This window comes from Lagenorhynchus albirostris, chromosome 13 (assembly GCF_949774975.1).
Source record: "Lagenorhynchus albirostris chromosome 13, mLagAlb1.1, whole genome shotgun sequence".
Classification (NCBI taxonomy): domain Eukaryota; kingdom Metazoa; phylum Chordata; class Mammalia; order Artiodactyla; family Delphinidae; genus Lagenorhynchus; species Lagenorhynchus albirostris.
This window is the reverse complement of record NC_083107.1, coordinates 55,029,201-55,055,302: the sequence shown is the minus strand read 5'-3', so window position 1 is coordinate 55,055,302 and position 26,102 is coordinate 55,029,201. Positions and strand designations below refer to the sequence as shown.

The following is a 26,102-nucleotide window of genomic DNA, read 5'->3' as shown; positions in this document are numbered from 1 at the left end:
GCTTGGCTGGTTGATTAACTGCAGTGTCTCACTCCTAAGTCACCCCTTGTGTTTGTGAGCTGGGACAAGTAAGAATGACTATCACAGAGTAGGTACAAAATGATAAAAAAATATTTTGGGGAAAACAATTCAATATTCTGATTCATCTGTTTTCACTTTGGTGCTTTTTTGGTATATTCCATCTACACCAAACTACATAAATAGTTGTAGCTCACACATAGTGCTCCACAATTTTTTTAAGTGAAAGGAGCCATCTCTTGAAACCATTGCTATAGGAGTTATTCTGTTGTCATGCCATTAGTCAGTATTAAATATTTAAAGTTTTTTTTTTTGTCTGTTCATTAGAAAGAGGTTCTGTTTTCTTAAATTATTTCATTGTATTATGGTTGCTATCTTTTAAGGCTATTTCCTTTCTTCCCTTGGTGATCACATGAGGCTTCCCACGTTCAGCTTAATTATACCGCTGATGCCTGCTGTGGCTGGGCATCGGGCTTGGCACTTGCTTCCTTCTCTGCACCCTCCAGCAAAGCAGACATGCATGTTTTTGCCTGTTGAAGTTCCTTAACTGTATTGATTGCCACTCCCTCTGAGATAGGCATGGTAGGATGCTCATTTTACAAATGAGGAAACTGATGTATGGCAAGGTTAAGTTGTTTGATATTCATTACACGTAATAAAAGTTAGCATTTTGTTTTCTGATGGAATGGAATACAATGATAGGTTTTATTACTTTCTCATTATATTCCAATTTGAAATGTTTTCCACAAAATATTTATCATGACAGTGTAAAAACTTATAGTAGAATGCACAACAAATTTGTTTCTTATAATTCTTTCTTGTATTTTTGTACAGTTATAGATGATGATGAAAGCATTAATAGTCTATAGCCTTTAAGGAACCCTTTTCTCTATCCTTTCTCAAAGACTAGAATGTTGTTTATAGAAACAAGTTTTGTTCTCTCCGTTGGTACATTAAAATTTTATGAAAGTTTAGGGGTTTCAAAATAGGTTTGTATTTTGGTTGTTTAGCACTTTTAGAGTGGTTTTTTTGAAGATGCAAGAGTACACGTGTCACTTTGTAACAACCTTAAATCCTGTCAACAGATACTTATGTGAACCAGAACTACATGGAATCTAATCACTACCTGTTTAAAAAATTTTTTTCCAATTCTAAAATTAGTGTATTCTTATTATGAAAAATTTAAAAAGTAAAGTACAGCAGCAGCCAAAAAAAAAAAGTTTTGTCCTCATTACCCAGAGTAGAATATTCTTACCATTTTATGTTTCCTTTCAGCCACTTTTTGTGCATTGCAAACAATATACTAGCAAATTACAGAATAGTACAGAAGATGATATAATAAAATAGTATGCAATGCCACCTAAAGCAGATGTTAACATTTTAGTTCTTTGGATTAAACAGATTTTCAACCACTATATATATATATATATATATATATATATATATATTTTTTTTTTTTTTTTTTTTTCTTTGCGGTACACGGGCCTCTCACTGTTGTGGCCTCTCCTGTTGTGGAGCACAGGCTCAGGACGTGCAGGCTCAGCGGCCATGGTTCATGGGCCCAGCTGCTCTGTGGCATGTGGGATCTTCCCGGGCCGGGGCACAAACCCATGTCCCCTGCATCGGCAGGCGGATTCTCAACCACTGCGCCACCAGGGAAGCCCCCAACCAGTATATTAATGATGAAATCCCTAATATTCTCTCCCTAATCCTATTCCCCATCCTCCATCTGTACCCCTGGCCCTGATCATCCCTTGTCTCCTGACAAGAGGCAGCCACTATATCAAATCTGCTGTGTATCTAGTCTGTGTTTTTCTAGTTTTACTATGTATTGATATTTCCAAAAAACAACATGAACATTGTTTTACATGTGTTTAAATCTACTTTGTAACATTTTGCTATTTGCTTATTAGTGAGATGTAGCTATGTTAATAAATATGTACCTCTTTCACTCCTTTTTAACTCCTTGGTAGTATTTGTAGTATTCTGTCACAAAATACTACACCACATTATTCTCTTACCAATGAACATCTGGAGTGATTTAAAAACATTTTCCTTTGCTATTACCCATAATGCTGGAGTGGAAATTCTAACACATGTCCTTTCTGAGCATGTGTGCGAGCTTTCTAGGCTGTAACTAGAATTGGAATAATTATTCGTAGGGTGGTGCTCATTTTCAGTTTGACCACGTGTTGCCAAATTATTCTGTTATATACCATACTAGAAATTTAAAATCCCACAAGCAGTTAATGACTTTTTCTTTCTGCATCTATTTTCTTACATTGTCTTCAACACTTGGACACTTGGTACGTTCAGACTAAAATTTTTCACTAACCTGATGCTGCCTCATTTTAATTTGTATTTCCCTGATTACTTAATGAGGCTAAGCATATTTTCATATTGGCTCTTCAGATTTTTTCTTCTTTGTAGTTTAGATTCATGTATCCTTTGTCCATTCTTCACTTACATCATTATTCTATTTTTGTCTAATAGTTTTAAAGTTTTATTCATATTTCAGACTGTAAATATATCTGGACTTTATTTTTAAGAATGGAGTGAGGTAGGGGTCTAATTTTGTTTTTCTCCATATGGAAAATTAATTATTCCAGCACCTTTTATTGAATTTGTTGTTTCCTCATGATTTTGTAATGCCCCTTCTATCTTATTTCATGGTCCTAGATATGCTTAGGATTCTTAATCTATTCTCTTCTGTTTCATTGATCTGTTTGTCCCTGTGAAAGCACCACAGTATAATAAATTCCGATAGCTGGTAAGACAAGTTCCACGTCACTTTATTTTTAATATATAGTTGAAGTTATTTAAAATAGAGTTTTATATTTTGTCTCCCCTCTACCCCATGTTTTTCCTAACAGTATAACATAAACACTCTTTCATAGAAGAATCTGCAAAGTTTTTTTCTAATGTTGCATGATCTTGCCTTGTATATACTGTTACTTATGTAGCCAGTGTCTTGTGACTTAACACTGTTCTTAAGAGATAATGCTTCCCAGATTATAAAGGGGGGTGCTATCTCTGTTGTAGTCCAGCAAATTCCCTCTACACTGAGGAGGTAGAGTGCAAAGCCTGTTCCTGAGATGGGATAGAGCTCTTGTGACAATTGGGGCTGGGATTTGCCTGAAGATGGGTCTGACAGGTGAAGAGCAGGTGTGTTTGCTCTTGGTTCACAGCTGCAGCGACTCTCTGCTTCCCACTGCTGGTGACTGCTGGGACGGCGGATGAATTTCTTTTGGAAGAGGGCAGAGTCTTCAAGAAGCAGTGTTTGTTTTTGTTAGTGAAGGCCATTATAAAAGAAACTTTTTTTTTTTTTTTCCGATATGCGGGTCTCTCACTGTTGTGACCTCTCCCGTTGCGGAGCACAGGCTCCAGACGCGCAGGCTCAGCGGCCATGACTCACGGGCCCAGCCGCTCCGCGGCATGTGGGATCTTCCCGGACTGGGGCACGAACCCGTGTCCCCTGCATCGGCAGGCGGACTCTCAACCACTGCGCCACCAGGGAAGCCCTGAAAGAAACATTTTAAAGGGCATACAACCTTTATACCTTAATTGGTTTAAATATCATTTTGTGTGTGTTATTTGTAATACTTGCCTATTATGCTCCTTCTAGTACTTTCACACTCTCCAGTGTTTCCGTCTCTTCTGTTTTAGTTCCTTTAGTACTTAGCAATTTGGAGTCACTTTTTAATTACATTATCTTAAATTATTTACTATATTATAAATTTTTTAAGCCAAAATATACTCAGGTTTAGGAAATTTTGTTTTGTCTTGTTTGTACACCTGGTTTCAGAGATAGGATTTGGATCTTAACTCCTGCTGAGGAGTTTTCTCCACTAGATTACCTCTTCTGTTTTATTCTTGTTAAAATGGCTTGGGTTTAAGTATCATTGTTGTCTGTCTTGGATCAGGCAGCACTGAAGATTTGTTTTTTTAATTTATTTTTGTTTTTTAAATATTTATTTGTTTATTTATTTATTTACTTTGGTTGTGCTGGGTCTTAGTTGAGGCATGTGGGATCTTTAGTTGTGGCATGCAGGCTTCTTAGTTGCAGCATGTCACATGAGAACTCTTAGTTGCGGCATGCATGTGGGATCTAGTTCCCCAACCAGGGATTGAACCCGGTCCCCCTGCATTGGGAGCACAGAGTCTTACCCACCAGACCACCAGGGAAGTCCCTTATTCTTTTTTTCTTTTAATTTAATTTTTTTTTTTATACAGCAGGTTCTTTTTAGTCATCCATTTTATACACATCAGTGTATACAGTCAATCCCAATCGCCCAATTCATCACACCACCATCCCCAGCCCCCCCATGGCTTTCCCCCCTTGGTGTCCACATGTTTGTTCTCTACATTTGTGTCTCTATTTCTGCCTGGCAAACCACTTCATCTGCACCATTTTTCTAGATTCCACATATATGTGTTAATATACGGTATTTGTTTTCCTTTTTATGATGTACCTCACTCTGTATGACAGTCTCTAGATCCATCCATGTCTCTACAAATGACCCAGTTTCGTTCCTTTTTATGGCTGAGTAATGTTCCATTGTATATATGTACCACATCTTCTTTATCCATTTGTCTGTCAGTGGGCATTTAGGTTGCTTCCATGACCCGGCTATTCTAAATAGTGCTGGAATGAACATTGGGGTACAGGTGTCTTTTTGAATTATGGTTTTCTCTGGGTATATGCCCAGTAATGGGATTGGTGGATCATATGGTAATTCTATTTTTAGTTTTTGAAGGAACCTCCATACTGTTCTCCATAGCGGCTGTATCAATTTACATTCCCACCAATAGTGCAAGAGAGTTCCCTTTTCTCCACACCCTCTCCAGCATTTGTTGTTTGTAGATTTTCTGATGATGCCCATTCTAACTGGTGTGAGGTGATACCTCATTGTAGTTTTGATTTGCATTTCTCTAATAATTAGTGATGTTGAGCAGCTTTTCATGTGCTTCTTGGCCATCTGTACGTCTTCTTTGGAGAAATGTCTATTTAGGTCTGCTGCTCATTTTAGGATTGGGTTGTTTGTTTTTTTTAATATTGAGCCACATTAGCTGTATATATATTTTGGAGATTAATCCTTTTTCTGTTGATTTGTTGGCAAATATTTTCTCCCATTCTGAGGGTTGTCTTTTCATCTTGTTTATGGTTTCCTTTGCTGTGCAGAAGCTTTGAAGTTTCATTAGGTCCCATTTGTTTATTTTTGTTTTTATTTCCATTACTCTAGGAGGTGGATCAAATAAGATCTTGCTGTGATCTATGTCCAAGACTGTTCTTTCCTATGTTTTCCTCTAAGAGTTTTATAGTGTCTGGTCTTACATTTAGGTCTCTAATCCATTTAGAGTTTATTTTTGTTTATGGTGTTAGGGAGTGTTCTAATTTCATTCGTTTATATGTAACTGTCCAGTTTTCCATGCACCACTTATTGAAGAGACTGTCTTTTCTCCATTGTATATCCTTGCCTCCTTTGTTATAGGTTAGTTGACCATAGGTGCGTGCGTTTATCTCTGGGCTTTCTATCTTGTTCCATTGATCTATGTTTCTGTTTTTGTGCCACTACCATGTTGTCTTAATTACTGTAGCTTTGTAGTATAGTCTGAAGTCAGGGAGTCTGATTCCTCCAGCTCTGTTTTTTTCCCTCAAAATTGCTTTGGCTATTTGGGGTCTTTTGTGTCTCCATACAAATTTTAAGATTTTTTGTTCTAGTTCTGTAAAAAATGCCATTGGAAATTTGATAGGGATTGCATTGAATCTGTAGATTGCTTTGGGTAGTATAGTCATTTTCACAATATTGATTCTTCCAATCCAAGAACATGGTATATCTCTTCATCTATTGGTATCATCTTTAATTTCTTTCATCAGTGTCTTATAGTTTTCTGCATTACAGGTCTTTTGTCTCCCTAGGTAGGTTTATTCCTAGGTATTTTATTTTTTTTGTTGCAGTGGTAAATGGGAGTGTTTCCTTAATTTCTCTTTCAGATTTTTCATCATTAGTGTATAGGAATGCAAGAGATTTCTGTGCATTAATTTTGTATCCTGCTACTTTACCAAATTCATTGATTAGCTCTAGTAGTTTTCTGGTGGCATCTTTAGGATTCTCTATGTATAGTATCATGTCATCTGCAAACAGTGACAGTTTTACTTCTTCTTTTCCAATTTGTATTCCTTTTATTTCTTTTTCTTCTCTGATTGCCGTGGCTAGGACTCCCAAAACTATTTTGAATGATAGTGGTGAGAGTGGACATCCTTGTCTTGTTCCTGATCTTAGAGGAAATGGTTTCAGTTTTTCACCATTGAGAATGACGCTTACTGTGGGTTTGTTGTATATGGCCTTTATTATGTTGAGGTGAGTTCCCTCTATGCCCACTTTCTGGAGAGTTTTTATCATAAATGGGTGTTAAATTTTGTCATAAGCTTTTTCTGCATCTATTGAGATGATCATATGGTTTTTATTCTCCAGTTTGTTATTATGGTTTATCGCATTGATTGATTTGTGTATATTGAAGAATCCTTGCGTCCCTGGGATAAATCCCACCTGATCATGGTGTATGATCCTTTTAATGTGTTGTTGGATTCTGTTTGCTAATATTTTGTTGAGGATTTTTGCATCTATATTCATCAGTGATATTGGTCTGTAATTTTCTTTTTTTGTAGTATCTTTGTGTGGTTTTGGTATCAGGATGATGGTGGCCTCATAGAATGAGTTTGGGAGTGTTCCTTCCTCTGCAATTTTTTGGAAGTGTTTGAGAAGGATGGGTGTTAGTTCTTCTCTAAATGTTTGATAGAATTCACCTGTGAAGCCATCTGGTCCTGGACTTTTGTTTGTTGGAAGATTTTTTTGTTTGTTTTTTTGTTTGTTTGTTTGTTTTTTGGCGGTACGTGGGCCTCTCACTGTTGTGGCCTCTCCCATTGCGGAGCACAGGCTCCGGATGCGCAGGCTCAGCAGCCACAGCTCACAGGCCCAGCCGCTCTGCGGCATGTGGGATCTTCCCGGACTAGGGCCCGAACCCGTGTCCCCTGCATCGGCAGGCAGACTCTCAACCACTGCGCCACCAGGGAAGCCCTGTTGGAAGATTTTTAATCACAGTTTCAATTTCATTACTTGTGATTGGTCTGATCTTATTTTGTATTTCTTCCTGGTTAAGTCTTGGAAGGTTATACCTTTCTAGGAATTTGTCCATTTCTTCCAGGTTGTCCATTTTATTGGCATAGAGTTGCTTGTAGTAGTCTCTTAGGATGCTTTGTATTTCTGTGGTGTCTGTTGTAACTTCTCCTTTTTCATTCCTAATTTTATTGATTTGAGTCCTCTCCCTCTTTTTCTTGATGAGTCTGGCTAATGGTTTATCAATTTTGTTTATCTTCTCAAAGAACCAGCTTTTAGTTTTATTGATCTTTGCTATTGTTTTCTTTGTTTCTATTTCATTTATTTCTGCTCTGATCTTTATGATTTCTTTCCTTCTACTAACTTTGGGTTTTGTTTGTTCTTCTTTCTCTAGTTCCTTTAGGTGTAAGGTTAGATTGTTTATTTGAGATTTTTCTTGTTTCTTGAGGTAGGCTTGTATAGCTATAAACTTCCCTCTTAGAACTGCTTTGGCTGCATCCCATAGGTTTTGGATCATCATGTTTTCATTGTCATTTGTCTCCAGGTAGTTTTTGATTTCCTTAGTGATCTCTTGGTTATTTAGTAACGTATTGTTTAGCCCTCACGTGTTTGTGTTTTTTACGTTTTTTTCCCTGTAATTGATTTCTAATCTCATAGTGTTGTGGTCAGAAAAGATGCTTGATATGATTTCAGTTTTCGTAAATTTACTGTGACTTGATTTGTGACCCAAGATGTGATCTATCCTGGAGGATGTTCCGTGTGCACATGAGAAGAAAGTGTAATCTGCTGTTTTTGGATGGAATGTCCTATCAATATCAATTAAATCTATCTGGTCTATTGTGTCATTTAAAGCTTCTGTGTCCTTACTTATTTTTATTTTGGATGATCTGTCCATTGGTGTGAGTGAGGTGTTAAAGTCCCCAACTATTATTGTGTTACTGTCAATTTCCTCTTTTATAGCTGTTAGCAGTTGCCTTATTTATTGAGGTGCTCCTATGTTGGGTGCATGTATAGTTATAAATGTTATATCTTCTTCTTGGATTGATCCATTGATCATTATGTAGTGTCCTTCCTTGTCTCTTGTAACATTCTTTATTTTAAAGTCTATTTTATCTGATATGAGTATTGCTACTCCGCTTTCTTTTGATTTCCATTTGCATGGAATATCTTTTTCCATGCCCTCACTTTCAGTCTGTATGTGTCCCTAGGTCTGAAGTGGGTCTCTTGTAGGCAGCATATAGATGGGTCTTGTTTTTGTATCCATTTAGCAAGCCTGTGTCTTTTGGTCGGAGCGTTTAATCCATTCATGTTTAAGGTAATTCTTGATATGTATGTTCCTATGACCATATTCTTAATTGTTTTGGGTTTGTTTTTGTAGGTCCTTTTCTTCTCTGTGTTTCCCACTTAGAGAAGTTCCTTTTGCATTTGTTGTAGAGCTGGTTTGGTGGTGCTGAATTCTCTTAGCTTTTGCTTGTCTGTAAAGCTTTTGATTTCTCCATGGAATCTGAATGAGATCCTTGCCGGGTAGAGTAATCCTGGTTGTAGGTTCTTCCCTTTCATCACTTTAAGTATATCATGCCACTCCCTTCTGGCTTGTAGAGTTTCTGCTGAGAAATCAGCTGTTAACCTTATGGGAGTTCCCTTGTATGTTCTTTGTCATTTTTCTCTTGCTGCTTTCAATAATTTTTCTTTGTCTTTAATTTTTGCAAGTTTGATTACTATGTGTCTCGGCGTGTTTCTCCTTGGGTTTATCCTGTATGGGACTCTCTGCACTTCCTGGACTTGGGTGGCTATTTCCTTTCCCATGTTAGGAAGTTTTCAACTATAATCTCTTTAAAAATTTTCTCTGGTCCTCTCTCTCTCTTCTCCTTCTGGGACCCCTATAATGCGAATGTTGTTGCATTTAATGTTGTCCCAGAGGTCTCTTAGGCTGTCTTCATTTCTTTTCATTCTTTTTTCTTTAACCCGTTCCACAGCAGTGAATTCCACCATTCTGACTTCCAGATCACTTACCCGTCTTCTGCCTCAGTTATTCTGCTATTGATTCTTTCTAGTGTAGTTTTCATTTCAGTTATTGTATTCATCTCTGTTTGTTTGTTCTTTAATTCTTCTAGGTCTTTGTTAAACATTTCTTGCATCTTCTCGATCTTTGCCTCCATTCTTTTTCCGAGGTCCTGGATCATCTTGACTATCATTATTCTGAATTCTTTTTCTGGAAGGTTGCGTATCTCCACTTCATTTAGTTGTTCTCCTGAGGTTTTATCTTGTTCCTTCATCTGGTACATAGCCCTCTGCCTTTTCATCTTGTCTATATCTTTCTGTGAATGTGGTTTTTGTTCCAAAGGCTGCAGGATTGTAGTTCTTGCTTCTGCTGTCTGTCCTCTGGTGGATGAGGCTATCTAAGAGGCTTGTGCAAGTTTCCTGATGGGAGGGACTGGTGGTGGGTAGAGCTGACTGTTGCTCTGGTGGGCAGAGCTCAGTAATACTTTAATCCACTTGTCTGCTGATGGGTGGGACTGCGTTCCCTCCCTGTTGCTTGTTTGGCCTGAGGCGACCCAACACTGGAGCCTACGTGGGCTCTTTTATGGGGCTAATGGTGGACTCTGGAAGGGCTCACACTAAGGAGTACTTCCCAGAACTTCTGCTGCCAGTGTCCTTGTCCCCACGGTGAGCCACAGCCACCCCCTGCCTCTGCAGGTGACCCTCCAACACTAGCAGGTAAGTCTGGTTCAGTCTCCTAGGGGGCCACTGCTCCTTCACCTGGCTCCCGATGCACAAACTACTTTGTGTGTGCCCTCCAAGAGTGGAGTCTCTGTTTCCCCCAGTCCCATCGAAGTCCTGCAGTTGAATCCCATTAGGCTTCAAAGTCTGATTCTCTAGGAATTCCTCCTCCCGTTGCTGGACCCCTCGGTTGGGAAGCCTGACGTGGGGCTCAGAACCTTCACTCCAGTGGGTGGACTTATGTGGTATAAGTGTTCTCCATTCTGTGAGTCACCCACCCAGCAGTTACGGGATTTGATTTTACTGTGTTGCGCCCTTCCTACCATCTCACTGTGGCTTCTCCTTTGTCTTTGGATGTGGGGTATCTTTTTTGGTGAGTTCCAGTGTCTTCCTGTCCATGATTATCCAGCAACTAGTTGTGATTCTGGTGTTCTCGCAAGAGGGAGTGAGAGCTCGTCCTTCTACTCTGCTGTCTTGGTTCCTAATCCCGTTATTCTGTTTTAAAAATTCATTTTATTTTATTTTATTTTGGCCACGCCGCACGACATGCAGGATCTTAGTTTCCTGACGAGGGATTGAACCCACACCCCCTGCAGTGGAAGTGTGGAGTTTTAACCACTGGCCTGCCGGGGAAGTCCACAAGATTTCTTCTTTTGTCTGCAAAATTTATGTGTCTTTTTAAAAATATTATTTATTTGTTTGCACCAGCTCTTAGTTGTGGCAGATGGGCTCCTCAGTTGTGGTATGTGAACTCTTAGTTGCAGCATGCATGTGGGATCTAGTTCCCTTACCAGGGATTGAATCCAGGCCCCCTGCATTGGGAGTGTGGAATCTTATCCACTGTGCCACCAGGGGAGTCACCATTTATGGGTCTTGGTTTCCTGCTCTAACTATTCTAGGTTCAACTTCACTTGGACTCTTCCTGTATGTTATTGTGTTGAGATTATGTTATTTTCAGTTGCATAAAATTGACATCTTTTAGAAGTCAAAAGCAGGAAGAAGTCATTGTCTCTTGTTATTTCAGATGCCATGACCTACACCTTCAATCCTGTTTGCCTGGTGATATCATGCCTTCTACTTTGATGTTAAAATATAAGATATTGAGGCATTTCTGTAAAAATGAATGGGAGTGGTTAAAAATTAGTAATATGTTGATGAGTTTTGCAGATTGTTTTCCAAGAAGAACATATGAAACGCTGCTAAGTTGTTTTGTGCCATTAAATGAAAATGGATTCATTGTTTAGTTGAATTTGAAGAATTGGGGTCTTATTTTTCTCTCAGTGTTCACATGCCTGCACAGGTCAGGTTAGTACCTTTCTCTATCAGGTGACCAGACCATGGATCTGGAGACCATGGAGAGGGCAGGGCTGTGGAACTGCTGGGTCCTGGGTAGCTTGTACAGGTGATTTTCCCTGTGTCTTTTCCTGTGAGGACTGCAGTCGGCTTTCAGCATTCCTATCTGACATATCTGTTTATCCAAGACAATATATGCTACTTATCAAATCACCAGTAATATTTTGGGAGCAGGTAATTAAGCTGCCTGCAGGATTGTTGGATATAACGTCCTCATTTTCAGGTAGGTAGGCTGTGAATTTCAAACACGGCTAGTCTAAGACATATAATAGATTTATAATTGTTAAAACATTAACGCCACAGAGGCTTCATAGATTTCACCTTTGTTTCAGTAAAATGGGAAGTATACTTAGTGCAATTTGCAAAGAAAAAGAAATTAGTGTTCAGCAATCCTTACATTCACTCCCCTGTCCCCCTGCATTATGGATACAAAATTACTTAGAACAGAGTAAACCCTGAAGTAGTTACTTAAGTAGTAGTTCTTGGACTTTCTAGCCTGTTACTTCCTGTTCATGGCTGGAATGGCCAAGTGCCATGTGCACTGTTAGGGAGCTATTGCTGGAACAAAGCCTCTCTCTCAGAGAATAGGTAATTGCAGAGATACTGGATTTCTCTTTTGTCTGGACTCTGAGGACTAAAGGACTCTGAGGGTACGATTCTAGATAAAAAGCTTTTTGAGTTTTTGGGGGCCTTAGAAATCTTCTGGGATAGACTATATTAGAGATAATGGTTAAGTAACTTATATAAGACTAGAAACTTAGGTTTCCTCATGCTAAATTCTGGTTCTAAGAAAGGTCAGGCTATGTTGATGTAGTAGGGAGGAAATTGCATGCTGGAACATCTCTAATTCTGTATTATATCTGGTCTTTTAAAAATGCAATTCTGATTTTGCTGTCCCCTATCTTATATCCTCTTAGTGGCTTTCAGTTGCACTTAGGGCAAAAACCTAAGATCCTTAAAAAACCAGATCCTTAAAACAGTCCCCAGGCCTTGGCAGTCACCATTCTACTTTACATCTCTCTGAATTTGACTACTCTAGGTACCCATAGAAGTGGAACCATAAAATATTTGCCCCTTTGTGGCTTGCTTATTTCACTCAGCACAACATCTTCAAAGGCCGTCCATGTTGTAGCGTATGTCGGCATTTCCTTTCTTTTTAAGACTGAATAATAATCCCTTGTATGTGTATATTACATTTTGTTTATCCATTCGTCTGTCAGTAGAAACTTGGGTTGCTTCTACCTTTTGGCTATTGTGAATAATGCTGCTATGGACCTTGGTGTACCAATGGATTTACTTTTATGATTCTGTTTTTCCCCTTAGAGCTATAGCTTTTGATCCATATAGCCTTATGCAAGTTACTTAACCTCCCTGTGTCTGAGCTTCCTCATCTGCAGTGGAAATAAAATCTATTTGCCCTGAGGTTATGGACTGACAAGAAGAGGGTATGCAGACATACCCCTATAAGTTGCTGATACATGTATCCAAGCATATAGAACTTGGTGGGACTGCATTGGCTCCCCAGAGCATGCCTTGGGCCTGGGCCCCTGTGTTCTCTGGAGCAGCGTAGAGCTCCCTGTGCCATTGGCTGTCCAGGTTGGGTAGCAGACAACTGATTTATTGCTACGTCACAAGTCTTTTTGCGCTTCCATCAATATTCTAGAAGAAATTACGTTCAGCAGTTTATGCACCTTCATTGAAGGCAATGTTTACAAACACTGGGCTCTTCTGGCTCTTGAGGCCCTGTCCTCACTAGGAGAGAAAGTAGGTGGTGCCTCAGTGTCCTCCTCCAGCCTCTGGAAAAGTCTGTCTCTGACTTACCTTTTGATATCAACTTGAGGATTAAACAAGATAATACTTGTAGATCATTTGGAACAGTATCTGGCACAATGTAAGAGCTCAGTAAATATTAGTTGTTATTGTTGAGCTGATGACAATGATGCATTCCCCTCTCCCCCGTCTTTGTTGAGTCTCATTTACTTTCTTCTGATTTTATAGCATTATCGATTGTCTGAAAGTGGTTTTTCATGCCATATTTATTATCATTGTAGTAGGTTATCAAGTTTGAATATGGTCATTAGGCTATAATTAACCATACATATTAATATAATTGTTACAAGGAAATCACTATACAATTTAAAATCTTCTGCTTAAAACAAGCTACACTTTTTACAATAAAAATTTTCCCATCAAGAAGAACTTAGAAAAGATAATTAACTTATTTTTCTGATAAGAGAAAGTTGATGTAACCAACAGTAGTTTTATTCTTCAGATACTCTTTGTAAAAATGCCAGCTGTTGACCATGCACTTCACAATCTCTTTGTGATTCCTATTCAAATCACACACTTCATTTAGGGCTTTGAGGAATTTAGAACAGTTTGGAAATCATAGTCATTACATCGTTTATATAAATTGTACTCAGCAGAACATATGAATCTTTTGATTAACATTTTAGGCATCAACTAACATAAAAAAAATCTAGTCTTCAAAATGAATGTAAAATTGATTAAATGAGAATTCACATAATTTTTAAAACTCAGTTTGCTGGGCTTCCCTGGTGGTGCAGTGGTTGAGAGTCCGCCTGCCGATGCAGGGAGCACGGGTTTGTGCCCCGATCCGGGAAGATCCCACATGCCGCAGAGCAGCTGGGCCCGTGAGCCATGGCCGCTGAGCCTGCACGTTCGGAGCCTGTGCTCCGCAACAGGAGAGGCCACAGCAGTGAGAGACCCGCGTACTGCAAAGCAAACAAACAAACAAACAAAAACCACAGTTTGCTAAAACTTATGAGTACTATCCATGTTTCCAAGACTGTAAAATTAGAATTTGAACTAATGGACTACCACTGCAGTAAAAAATATGAAGCGTGAAATTTTCCTTCCTTCTAAATACATCATTAAGGCAATAATATTCTACATTAGGCACATTTCCTTTTTGTCTGATGATGTATTGTAGATAAGAATTTTAAAATGATATTAAATGGGCTTAGAGACACTGCAGACTGTCTTAGGGGGAATTGTTTGCTTGTGTTAAGGTCTGTTTATCCATCTCTTTCTTTTAAATTTAAGCTTAAATTTGTTTTTGTTTTATTTTTTGTTTTGGGTGTATGTTGCCTTTTACTTTACTTTTCTCCCATGCATTTGACAACTAATATAAGAAACATTAGAAAGTCACCATAGAATTGAACTATGGAGAAATACAATGAAAATTGTTTTAACTTCTTTGTCTAGGGTGAAGAGATTTGGATTTTACAAGTGTGAGTTAATGAAGGCTTATTGTTATAATTTCTTAAAACTTGTTATTTTTGTATTTTGAGATAATACAAAAATAGTACTAAGACTTCCTGTATTCCCTTCACCCAGATTCCCCAAATGTTTACATCTACCACGTTTCCTTTATCATTCTTTCTCTGTATACATATTATTATTATTTCTGAACAGTTTGAGAGTAAGTTACAGAATGGATGTCCCTTTATTGCCAAGTATTATTTGAGGAGGTATTTCCTAAAAGAACAAGGATATTTTCTCACTGAACCACAATACAATTTGCAGATTCAGGAAATGAACTTTGTTATAGTACTATAACAATAGTACTGTAACGATTTAATATCACTAACAATTTATAGTACTATAAATCTGGCTTTAGTCAGATGCGTAGTTGTCTCAGTAACATCCTTTAGAATAAGAGAAAAAAATTCTTTTTTCTCATCCAGGATCTACTTGAGAATCACTTACTGCATTTACTTGTCATATCTCTTTAATTTCCTTCAATCCTGAACGGTTCTTCATTCTTTCTCTCTTTTGTGACCATTCTTTCTCTCTTTTGTGGCATTTTGAAGAGCACAGGCCATTTATTTTGTACCATGTCCCTCCGTTTGGGTTGTGGTTATAATTTGATTAATAATTAGAGTAAGTTTTTATTCTATTAAAGTCCCTTTTGGTCAGTTACATCAGGAGATTTTCCATTTTTCCTTAGGTTTTCCAATTTTTCATAGGTGTTTTTTTTTTTTTTTTTGGCCACATGGTGCAGCTTGTGGGATCTTAGTTCCCTGACCAGGGATTGAACCTGGGCTGCAGCAGTGAAAGCGCAGAGTCCTGACCACTGGACCACCAGGGAATTCCCCGATAGTATTTCTTAATTAGGAAATTTTTTGATGCCTGTAGTTATAAATAGCTTTTTTATTCCTGTTATTGTTTATGTGTCATTTCCCATTTTTTTCCTTGATAGTTTTGCCAGAAATTTCTTTTTTACTGTCTAAAAGAATGAAATGTTAGTTTAGTTGATCTTCTTTATTGTATGTCTGTTTTCTGTTTATTTTTGCTCTTTATTATTTTCTTCCTTCTACTTTTCTTTGGCTTTACCCTGATATTAACTATACCAGCTTTACAAGACCAATTTTTAGCCCATTAATTTCATTTATCTACTTTTCTGTTATTAGTAATTAAGATTATAAATGTCCCTCTGTATCTCATATTTTTATATGTAGTATTTTCTTTATCACTTGGTTCTAAGTATTTCCTAATTTACTTTATAATTTTGCATTTGATTGAGAGTTAATTTCCAAGGAAATGTGGTTCTGTCTGAATAAATAAATCTATCTTAATTGCTTTGGGGGTTGTGATCAGAGAGCATGTATGATACCAATTATTTTAACATATCGTGATTTCCTTTAGGGCCTGGAATATAATCCTCCTGAGGACTGTGCTCCCTAGGTCTTGCCCACTTTCACCTCAGCCTAGTCACAGCTAACTTTCTGTTTGGTCTGTTCTCTCTTGTAGCAGTTTAGAAAATACCTCAAAGTTAAAGCTCGGGTCAGTGTGGAAGCTCATCTCTCATACTTCCTCTTCCTGAACTATCTTAGCCTCTCCTTCTTGCCTGCATTGCTTGTTCTCCAGTGTCTCCACATAGCTGTATTTCATATTTGCCTGGTTTGTGTCCGGGCTTAGAGCTGGGGGGGAAGAACCTACAGTTATGCTCAGGGTAGGTTTGGAAGTGACATTAGGGCCATGGGGCTACTATGGCCTGCTGCCCCTGGAGCTTTCTCGTGATAATAATCAAAAGGTATGAGTACACATAAGAACATAGCTCTTGGGTGTCTTATAGATTGATTTTAGTGAATGACAACCAAGTCAACAAATCTGATTATGAGTGAGGGATTTTGCTTTGAGTACTGTGCATTGAAGCAAAAATTGACTGGATGGCATACTTCTCATATATAAAAATTTTTGCCTTGATCGTGGTTTGAGATTTACTCATGAGAGTTTCTATTTCTACTTGGAAAAAACCATATGCTCATTAATTTTAAAATAGATTTGATGGTCTGAATGCTATAATTTGTGCTGGAGTTATACATGTAAAATTTTTGTAAAACTCTTAACTGAGCAAATCAATAGTATTGAATATATATGGGTATCAGTTAGCCATTGCCAAAAATAATGTCACATGTTACAGATTGGGTTCCTGGGAAACACATTCTGAGATGAGATTTGCATGCTGGAAGTTTATTAGGGAGTACTCTTGGGATCAACACACCTGTGGAAGAGAAGGGAAGGAGGCAGGATTGAACAGAGGGAGAAGGTAGGCTCTGATACAGTGTGAATGAAAGCCTGACCCTTTCCACTCCTGCATCATTGGATGCTGGCTGCCCCAGGAAGAGGGCATGACCTTGGGTGATGAACCTTTCTTAATTTGAGATCATTCCAAAGAGGAGCAGCGCTGTAGGCTGTTTGCTCACAGCACTTCTAAGCATTGGGTGAATAAGCTCTTAATTCTCAAAAGGGAAAATGCAGTATCTATTACAATGCCCAGAATTTCATTGGCTTATAAACAACAAACATTAATTTCTCATGCACCCCTGTACAGATTGTCTAGGATTCTGCTGAACTGTACTGTGCTGATTCGGGTGAGAAGCTGCAGGTTAGGTCCACATCTGGTGCATGTATCTCTCATCCTCTGTTGACAAAAGTCAGTAGCAAAAGTCCAAATGCACAGACTCATGTCAAGGCTCTGTTATGTCACACATCTTAAGAGCCAGTTGGCCACACAAGTCACATGGCCAGGCCCAACCTCAGCAGAGTGGAAGAATATGCTCCCTTGGAGGTCCAGGAGAGGGAGTGAATTTTTGCCAAACAATAGTCCAGTTTACCAAAGTGTGATTCTGCTTAATGAACAAAAGATAAGAATTCCACTGCCAAGATTTCATTGTCACTCTTTCTCCTAAAATACTTCTGTTTGTCATCTCCATCTGTTTTGAATGAGATGAAATGTGACAACACCTTCACCACTATTTGGCAGAGAGAACAGCTTGTGCTGAGTTCTTATGATTTTCAAAATTTAGATTTGAATGGATTTATGTGTATCTATATCTCTATTGAAAAGATGATATCTTTGCAAAGTATTTATCTGGAGGGAGGATTTTCAGTTTCAAGTTCTTTATCTTATTTTAAATTGAGGTATACATATAATAAAGTGTATTAAGTACACTTAGGTGCACAGCTTATAAATTTTTACATATGTCTACATCCATATAACCACCACCCAGATGTAGATGACGAACAGGGTTCCCTCATGCTTCTTCCCAGTCAATGATCCCCTCTTCTGAGGTAATCATTATTCTGACTTCTCTCATCGTAAATTAATTGTTATTTTTCTCAAAATTCATAAAAATGGAATCAGCCAGTATGTTCTCTTATATGTCTAGCTGTTTGAGTTTTTATCTTAACTGATAAACTGTAAGTTGTTGGTTACATTGTCAAACTCCTACATCTTTTCTTAGCTTATTTCTGTGAGTCTTCACTGGATGTTGTCTCTTTTGTTTTAGAAACTATATTTTGTGTTTTACTTATTAGCTTTTTGTGGTTGGATTAGACTGTACAAAAGTTCGTTCAGAAGAAGCTTCTGTGTATGTCAGAAAGACAGAGTTAATATGGACTGCTAGCAAATAATGTGATCCTCTGGTTTCCTTTGTAAACCTGGCCATTGATTTTTAACAGGATTATTCCTTAGGCATTCCACAGTACCTGTGTCTCATGGGATGTTTATTTTCTACACATACTGATCATTACTGCACTCTCCCCTGGGCTGCGGTCTAAATGTGAGGGCTATGGAGGTTTCATAGCTGTGGTCAGCCTTAGTCCGACTCACTCTTTCCATTTGATCTGTGACACAATGCAGGAGCTAGTTTTCAAAAGCAAATGCTTACTTCAGTGTTCAGTAACACAAACACACTCTGTAAAGAACAGAACCTTTAAAAACAACCTGATCACTTGGGATTTTGATTACAGTCACTTATAGAGGCTAGGATATTACTTTGGTACTTATTAGATAATAAGTACCAAAGCCTTATTAGATAACAGCCCATCGTCATTTTAAAAAGTGCCTATAAGGAAGGCATTTGCATTCATCTACCATGAACAAAAGACTGAAAATCCATTCACGCTTTGAGTGGTTGGTGTAATAACAGCTGAGAAAAGCTCATTTAATTCTGTGACTTTTGGTTTCAGAGCACCTGTTCAATATAAAAATTACTTGTATCTCCTGAGGAATCTCAGCAGCAGTTAATTTGTATAATTATTGATTTTGAATACTTTTGTTTTTTTAGTTATCCAGTGTAAATTTAGGAGTTTTAAAAATAGTTGTTTATGGAAATACATTATTATTTGAAGGGACCCCTCACTGCTGTTGATCTGTTCATTTTTATAGATCAGTTATCTAGAAACAATAGTTTTTTAGTTTCAGGGATGGTGTTAAGAGTGTGTAACTGTAACATACAGTTAAAACTGCTGAATCTGTCAAGTGAGAGGTTAGCTACAGACGTGGAATTTAGTTGATTCTGAAGTTTGCAGAGCATAAAGGAAGAATCAAGATCAATTCTAACATTTTTGTAACCCCTGCTGCAGAAGGGTGAGAAGAAATTCACTTGAAAGTTGAAGTTATTATTCCATGACTGTGACACATATAGCAAAAGACCGCACATGGTCAGTATGGTCTTAGCTGTGATTATAACTAGGAAATTGATAATGAAATCCTTACTTGCTTTTGTTTTATGGAATCCAATGATTTATTTTAGGGGAGATGTCAGCCCTTGTTAAAGCAGTTAGTTACTGTTCCTAATCATGTCCTAAATTCTGCCTTTAGCTCTGTCAACAAATTCATATTCAGCATCTTTATGTATCACAGTATAAATACATACTTTTAATGTGTATTTTAGCTAATAATTTTTTTCTCTTTAATAGATGTTAGTTGATATTGGAGCTTATTTTATGCTTTTGTACCAGTGGGGAACTGTCCACTGTCCCCTACCAGATATTTTGGGATCATTTATAAGCTAAATTTTTAAGAAACATAGATGTGACTCTATCCTCATTTATGAAATTTTTAATAATTATCAGAAGATACTTTGTGTAAAAGGTGTAAAACTTGGCTTTCACATGTTAGAAAGTTTAAACAGAACTAGTTCTCACTTGGCAAGGATTTGATCACCAACCAAATCTGTACCACACCTATATGCTTATCCAGACACAACTGACTGTCCTGTTCATCAGTTTTCCTGCTACACATACAAATACGCATGCATATTATGAATGGGTCTTTTAAAAATTTTAGCTAGACCCAAGGTACTTCTGAAAAAAGCCACTTATATTATTCTAATCTATCTTTCCTCCTTTCAAATCACTCACCCTTGAAATATATATGAAATCCACACTGGCCCAGGTAGCTGTTCCAAGCAAGCCTGGTCATCTATTCTTGGTCTTACAGAGTTTCAACCAAGTTACTGTTTTTACGTGGATGTATAATTTTGTTTGTTTTGTTTTGTTTAACATGGATGTGTAATTTTGTCTTCACCATTCTCAGTTTCATTGTTTTTTCTCCATCTCTTGTTCTTAGTATATCATTCTCTCGCTCCAACCTGAGAATATTTTTTCTCACTCTGATACATCCTCTGTCTACATATTTTTCCCTTGTCAAGGAAGGCTGTGCCAACCTTATACAACAGCTGAAGTGACTCTGGCACTTTTAACCAAAAGGATGATGGAACTTTCTGGGTTCGCATTTTAATTCCTGGAGGTCCTAGATCTTCATAGTTAGGTTGCTGTAACAAACAAATGCATTTAAAAAAAAATACAGGGCTTCCCTGGTGGCGCAGTGGTTGAGAATCTGCCTGCTAATGCAGGGGACACGGGTTCGAGTCCTGGTCTGGGAGGATCCCACATGCCGCGGAGCAACTAGGCCCGTGAACCACAACTACTGAGCCTGCGCGTCTGGAGCCTGTGCTCCGCGACAAGAGAGGCCGTGATAGTGAGAGGCCCGTGCACCACGATGAAGAGTGGCCCCCGCTTGCCACAACTAGAGAAAGCCCTCGCACAGAAACGAAGACCCAACACAGCAAAAATAAATTAATTAATTAATAAACTCCTACCCCCAACATCTTCTAAAAAAAAAAAAAGAAAAACCTTAAAAGGTACAAATCAACATGTTCTTAAAAGCAATACGTGGTGTTTTAAATAACTGCATAAATCCATTGTTTAAATTTTTTTCTTGTGTTATTAAAAAAGTAAATACTAAGTATATTGTTGCTAATTAAGTGCATCATGCATTTTAATATTTCTGTTCTTAAATAATCTAGCAAGTTTGCATTTCTGGCTGATCTTTTCTCTCCATTTTCTTTGTTTTTTTTTAGTTTCATGCTATGGATACGTTGTATAGGCACAGCTATGATTTGAGCAGTGCAATTAGTGTCTTAGTACCACTTGGGGGACCTGTTTTATGCAGAGATGAAATGGAAGAATGGTCGGCCTCTGAAGCTAGTTTATTTGAAGAGGCACTGGAAAAATATGGCAAAGACTTCAACGACATACGTCAAGACTTTGTAAGTAGAAAATTGTGAATTAAATAAAAGTTGGGGTGGGAATATTTTATCTGTTTTAAAAATTTGGCAAATCTTAAACTATTCATCTAGCAAGCCTCTGACGTAGTAATTTTCATCTGCTCAACGTAGAATGCAGGCCAGTGTTGTGGAGGGAGAAATTGACATTTGTCTTGAGCAGTAATTGTAAGACCCAGGGTCAGGAGGCCCTGAGTTCTTGCTATAAACTTTGGCAATATGAATTAATCCTCTTCACCTCTCTCTGAGTTCCAAGTTAAAAATATGCACAGCTTTTCTAACCATTTGCACTAAATATTTCTGATCTCTGCTTTTTTTTTTTTTTTTGCGGTACACGGGCCTCTCACTGTTGTGGCCTCTCCCGTTGCGGAGCACAGGCTCCGGCCCAGCCGCTTCGCGGCATGTGGGATCTTCCCGGACCGGGGCACGAACCCATGTCCCCTGCATCGGCAGGCGGACTCTCAACCACTGTGCCACCAGGGAAGCCCCCGATCTCTGCTTTTTAAGCTTGTTGCTGTCTTTTAGAACTTCGGTATTTTTCTAGTTATCTTACCAATCATTGAGCTGGAATTTGATACAGACCTCTATTATAGAAACGACCTGTATCAAGCAGAGCAGAAGAATTTGCTTTATGGGTTTTTGATCTTTACTCTTCTTGATGATATGCAGGATCTTACTTGCATTTTAAATACTAGGTAATCTTGTCTACTATTATGTACTTCCCTTGTCTTTGTATTTATGGAATTGCTGTCTTTAATTAACCTTATAGTCTCTTTGAAATGGGGAAATTTCTATTTGAGAAGTTCATAAATAGCTATCTATAACAGCCATTCTTTTTTTTCAAAAATATTTATTTATTTATTCATTTATTTATTTGGCTGCCTCAGGTCTTAATTGTGGTGCATGGGATCTTAGTTGCAGCATGTGAGATCTTAGTTGCAGCACGCAGGCTCTCTGTTGCGGTGCACAGGCTTCTCTCTGGTGGCGCACGGGCTTAGTAGTTGCAGCGCATGGGCTCTAGAGCATGCGGGCTCAGTGGTTCTGGCACGTGGGCTCTCTAGTTGTGGCAAGCGGGCTCTAGAGCACACGGCTTAGTTGTCCCATGGCATGCAGGATCTTAGTTCCCCGACCTGGGATCAAACCAGCATCCCCTGCATTGCAAGGCCGATTCTTAACCACTGGACCACCAGGGAAGTCCCAGCAGCCATTCTTTTTTAAAAATTATGAAAATAGACTCATTATAGCCTATGAAGTATTTAATGTGAGCTAGGATCCTGCCTTTTATGTTGTTGCATCTTTTTAAAATTATTTCTGAAGGACAATTTTACTTATCTATATGAGTTGATGTACTAAATCCTAAACATGATAATTAAAGTTGTTAGTGTCACTGGCATTTTTTTTGGCAAAACTTTACTGACACCCAGATTGTTATATGTCATGGTTTCAATTTACAGGGTGTGCAGCTGGGAATTTAAAATGCATTGGTGGCATTTAGCTTCAGGTGGTCAGAATAACACAGCAGTGCAATGCTACTAATATAGCTACACCACTAAATAGAAACTGCAAAAACAAAACCCCCTAAAGAACAAAGGCTGCAGGCCTGATAAAAGAGTAGAAGATGAGAAATACTAAAGTGAAACTAGTTTTCCCTGCACTGAGTGTGACATGCTCATTTTATGTCCTGATCATCATTCTGAACTCAGTTCAATTCAGCAAATGTTTATTAAGCACCTGCAACATACCAGGCCCTTAAGTGTGCACTAGACATGCATCAGAAATGTAATGTGGTCCTTACTTTAGGGAATGATTCATAGTGAAGATCAAGAGATTGAAAGATAAGCCCTCAAATAAAATATAATGTAATTACTTCCGTCAGTAGTAAGAACGAGTATTATGGAAGTGGTGGGAAGGGAACTGTTAGTTGTGCCAGTCAACTCAGGAGTGTCTTCACGGAGTTAACTGGCATTTGATCTGGACCTCTGATGGTAACGGGAGAGAACAGCAGATTGACGGGTATACACTGAGCTGTGAAACTTTTAGACAGCCTTCCTGGGCACTTAATACAGGACTAGGAAATAACTCTGAACAGTAGCTTGGTGCAATATACTTGGACATAGAGGCTGGCATTCATAGAAGGTAAAATAACGGTGTGAAAACGAGTATCACAGCAATAATGCTGTTAAATGGTTTTTTGTTACCTTCATGATCTAACAAAATTCTTGTAAATCTGTGGCATGATCAAGTTTTTCTGAAGGTGGTTAGAATGCTTGTTGATGAGCCAGTCCACATTAGGTTTGTTGTATTTTGGAGCTTGGTATTGGCCGCCAGTGTCAAAAAGCTTAGATAGACCATCAGGAGGCTAACGCTTCAGAGGGTTTGTGTTTTGTGTCGTTTTAGGTGTTTGTTTGTTTTTTGAGATCCTTAGGCTTTGTTTTGTTTGTTTATTTATTTATTTTTATCGAAATATAGTTGATTTACAGTGTTAATTTCTGCTAAGCCTACAGCTAACATCATCCTCATGGGTGAAAAGCAGGTACATGAAAAGGTGTTCAAGGGACTTCCCTGGTGGTCCAGTGTTAAGACTCCTTGCTTCCACTGCGGGGGTCATGGGTTTGATCCCTGGTCAGGAAACTAAGGTCCTGTATGCTGCGTGGTGTGGTCAAAACAAACAAACGAGAAAGGTGTTCAACATCACTAATCATCAGGGAAAACCACCATGAGATATTGCCTCATACCTCTTAGGATGGCTATTATTTTTTTAAAAATGAGAGATAACAGACGTTGGTGAGGATGTGGAGAAGCATTGTCATTAATTCTTCTTTAAATGTTTGGTGAAGTCATCTTGTCCTGGGCTTTTCTTTGTTGGAAGGTTTTTGATTACTGATTCAGTCTTCTGTTCACATTTTCTATTTCTTCATGATTCAGTCTGGATAGGTTATATATTTCTAGGAATTTATCCATTTTTTCTAGATTATCCAATTTGTTGGCATGTAATTGTTCATAGCAGTCTCTTAGGATCCTTTTATATTTCAGCGATATCATTTGTGATGTCTCTTCTTTCACTTCTGATTTTATTTATTTCAGTCTTCTCTCTTTTTTCTTAGTATAGCCAGTGGTTTGTCAATTTTGTTTATCTTTTCAAAAAACCGGCTCTTAGTCTATAGATCTTTTCTGTTGTTTTCCTTGTTTCTACTTCATTTATTTCTGCTGTGATCTTCTTTTTCTGCCAATTGGAATCACTGTCTTTTCAGTCTTTGTTTATTCTTTCCTCCTCTGACTGGATAATGTCTAAGGACCTGTCTTTGAGTTCACAGATTTTTCTGCTTGATCAAGTCTGTTGTTGATGATCTGCCTTGTATTTTTCATTTAATTCATTGTATTCTTCAGCTTTAGAATTTGTTTGGGTTTTCTAAAATGATTTCTCTCTGTTGAACTTCTTGTTTTGTTTGTATATTGTTTTCCTAATTTCATTGAGTTTTCTATCTGCATTTTCTTGTAGCTCACTCAACTTCGTTAAAACAATTATTCTGAATTCTTTGGGAAATCCTAGATCTCTATTTCTGTGGGATCAGTTCCTGGAAAATTACTGTGTTCCTTTGCGGGTGTCATGTTTCTTTAATTTTCCATGTTTCTCATAACCTCGTGTTAATTTCCGTGCATTTGACTGAGCAGACATTACAGACTGGTCTTAGTGGGGAAAGACCTTCACCTGCAGGTGGGTGCAAGGGTACCAGGCAAGTAGGGTGCACTGGTTCTAGCTCCTGGGAAGGCCCATTGGCATAGTGCACATTCAGCTTTATCAGCCGAGGTCAGTGTCAGTAAAGATTGCAACGGCCAAGGGTGCAGGTGTCTGCTGCAACAGAGAGGGCTGTTGGGGTCTTCAATGGCAAAGGCAGCTGGGGACCTCCTGATCTCTCTTTCTCCCACAGCGTATGTCATCGGCGAGGGGATGTCTCTTGGCTCTGGGTCTGGCTTGGAGTGCCCTCATGGTGGCAGTGGTGCCTGAGGTGTGGGCATGCTTGGGTCAGTCCCTGAGCCGGGAGTGGAGTGTGTGTGCTCACAGAGTGACTGAAGCATATGATCTGGTGCCTGTGAAGTGAGTGCATGTCGAGCAGCCAGGGCTCTGGGGTCTGGGGTGTGCACATCTTCTGGAAGGAGTACAGCAGCGTCTCCTTCTCTAGGAGGCCAGCAGCAGCAGTGGCTCTTGATTACCTCGGTGGCAGGAGCTGCCGGTTTCTTCTGCACAGGAGCCTGCTGAGGTGCACTCCAACAAACACTACAGAGTCCTCTACTGTACAAGCTGTAGGGATTCCTCAGCAGCTGTCTTGGGGTGCTCCTGAGGTCCTCAGTGACCAGGGCTGCCAGGCTTCTCTGCAGAGCAGGCCACTGGTGACTGCAGTGGTATCCAGTGTGTGGCTTATACTGATAGCCTCCACCCTTCGTTGTTCTTAGCAGTTTCCAGATGTCTCAGCTGAAGTCCGTCTCCTCAGTGATCCTCTCTGTGTACTCTCTGTGCAGTTATTCTCCATTTTTTGCTGCACTGTGTTGCTGTAGGTTCTTCTTTGACTCTTGCATCTTCCCAGGGCAATTTTCATTTGTTGATAGCTATCTAATTATCATTTTTTGTGGGGTTACAAAGGCTGGTATGTCCTCCTCTTGCTGGCGTATCTCTTCCTGTCCATTTTGTCTAGCTTGTTGTCATAAAGTTGTTCATAATCTCATTATACTTTTAAGTTCTGTGGGATGGATTTGTAGTGATATCCCCTCAGATATTCCTGATACTGGTAATTTAGCTTTTCTTTTTTCCTCATTAGTCTGGCTAAGGGTTTATCAATTTTATTGACCTTTGCAAAGAACCAGTATTTTAAAAATAACTAATTAATTAATTTTTGGCTGCATTGGGTCTTCGTTGCTACGCGTGGGCTTTCTCTAGTTGTGGTGAGCGGGGGCTTCTCTTGTTGCGGAGGGCGGGCTCTAGGCGCGTGGGCTTCAGTAGTTGTTGCACACATGC

At 38.7% G+C, this 26,102-nt stretch overlaps 1 protein-coding gene across 11 annotated transcripts in view; it reads left to right on the top strand.

Annotated features, from left to right (window-relative positions):
* Nucleotides 1-26,102, top strand: part of MTA3 (metastasis associated 1 family member 3) — a 174,868-nt gene that overhangs the window by 82,025 nt on the left and 66,741 nt on the right. For all 11 annotated transcript variants that reach the window (XR_009544227.1, XM_060169832.1, XM_060169831.1 and 8 more), the window contains one exon: nucleotides 20,888-21,076. Coding sequence is in view for 10 of the 11 variants with exons in the window: in XM_060169832.1 (XP_060025815.1) it covers nucleotides 20,888-21,076 (189 nt within the window). In the remaining variant the exon portion in view is untranslated. The remainder of the gene's footprint in view (nucleotides 1-20,887; nucleotides 21,077-26,102) is intronic.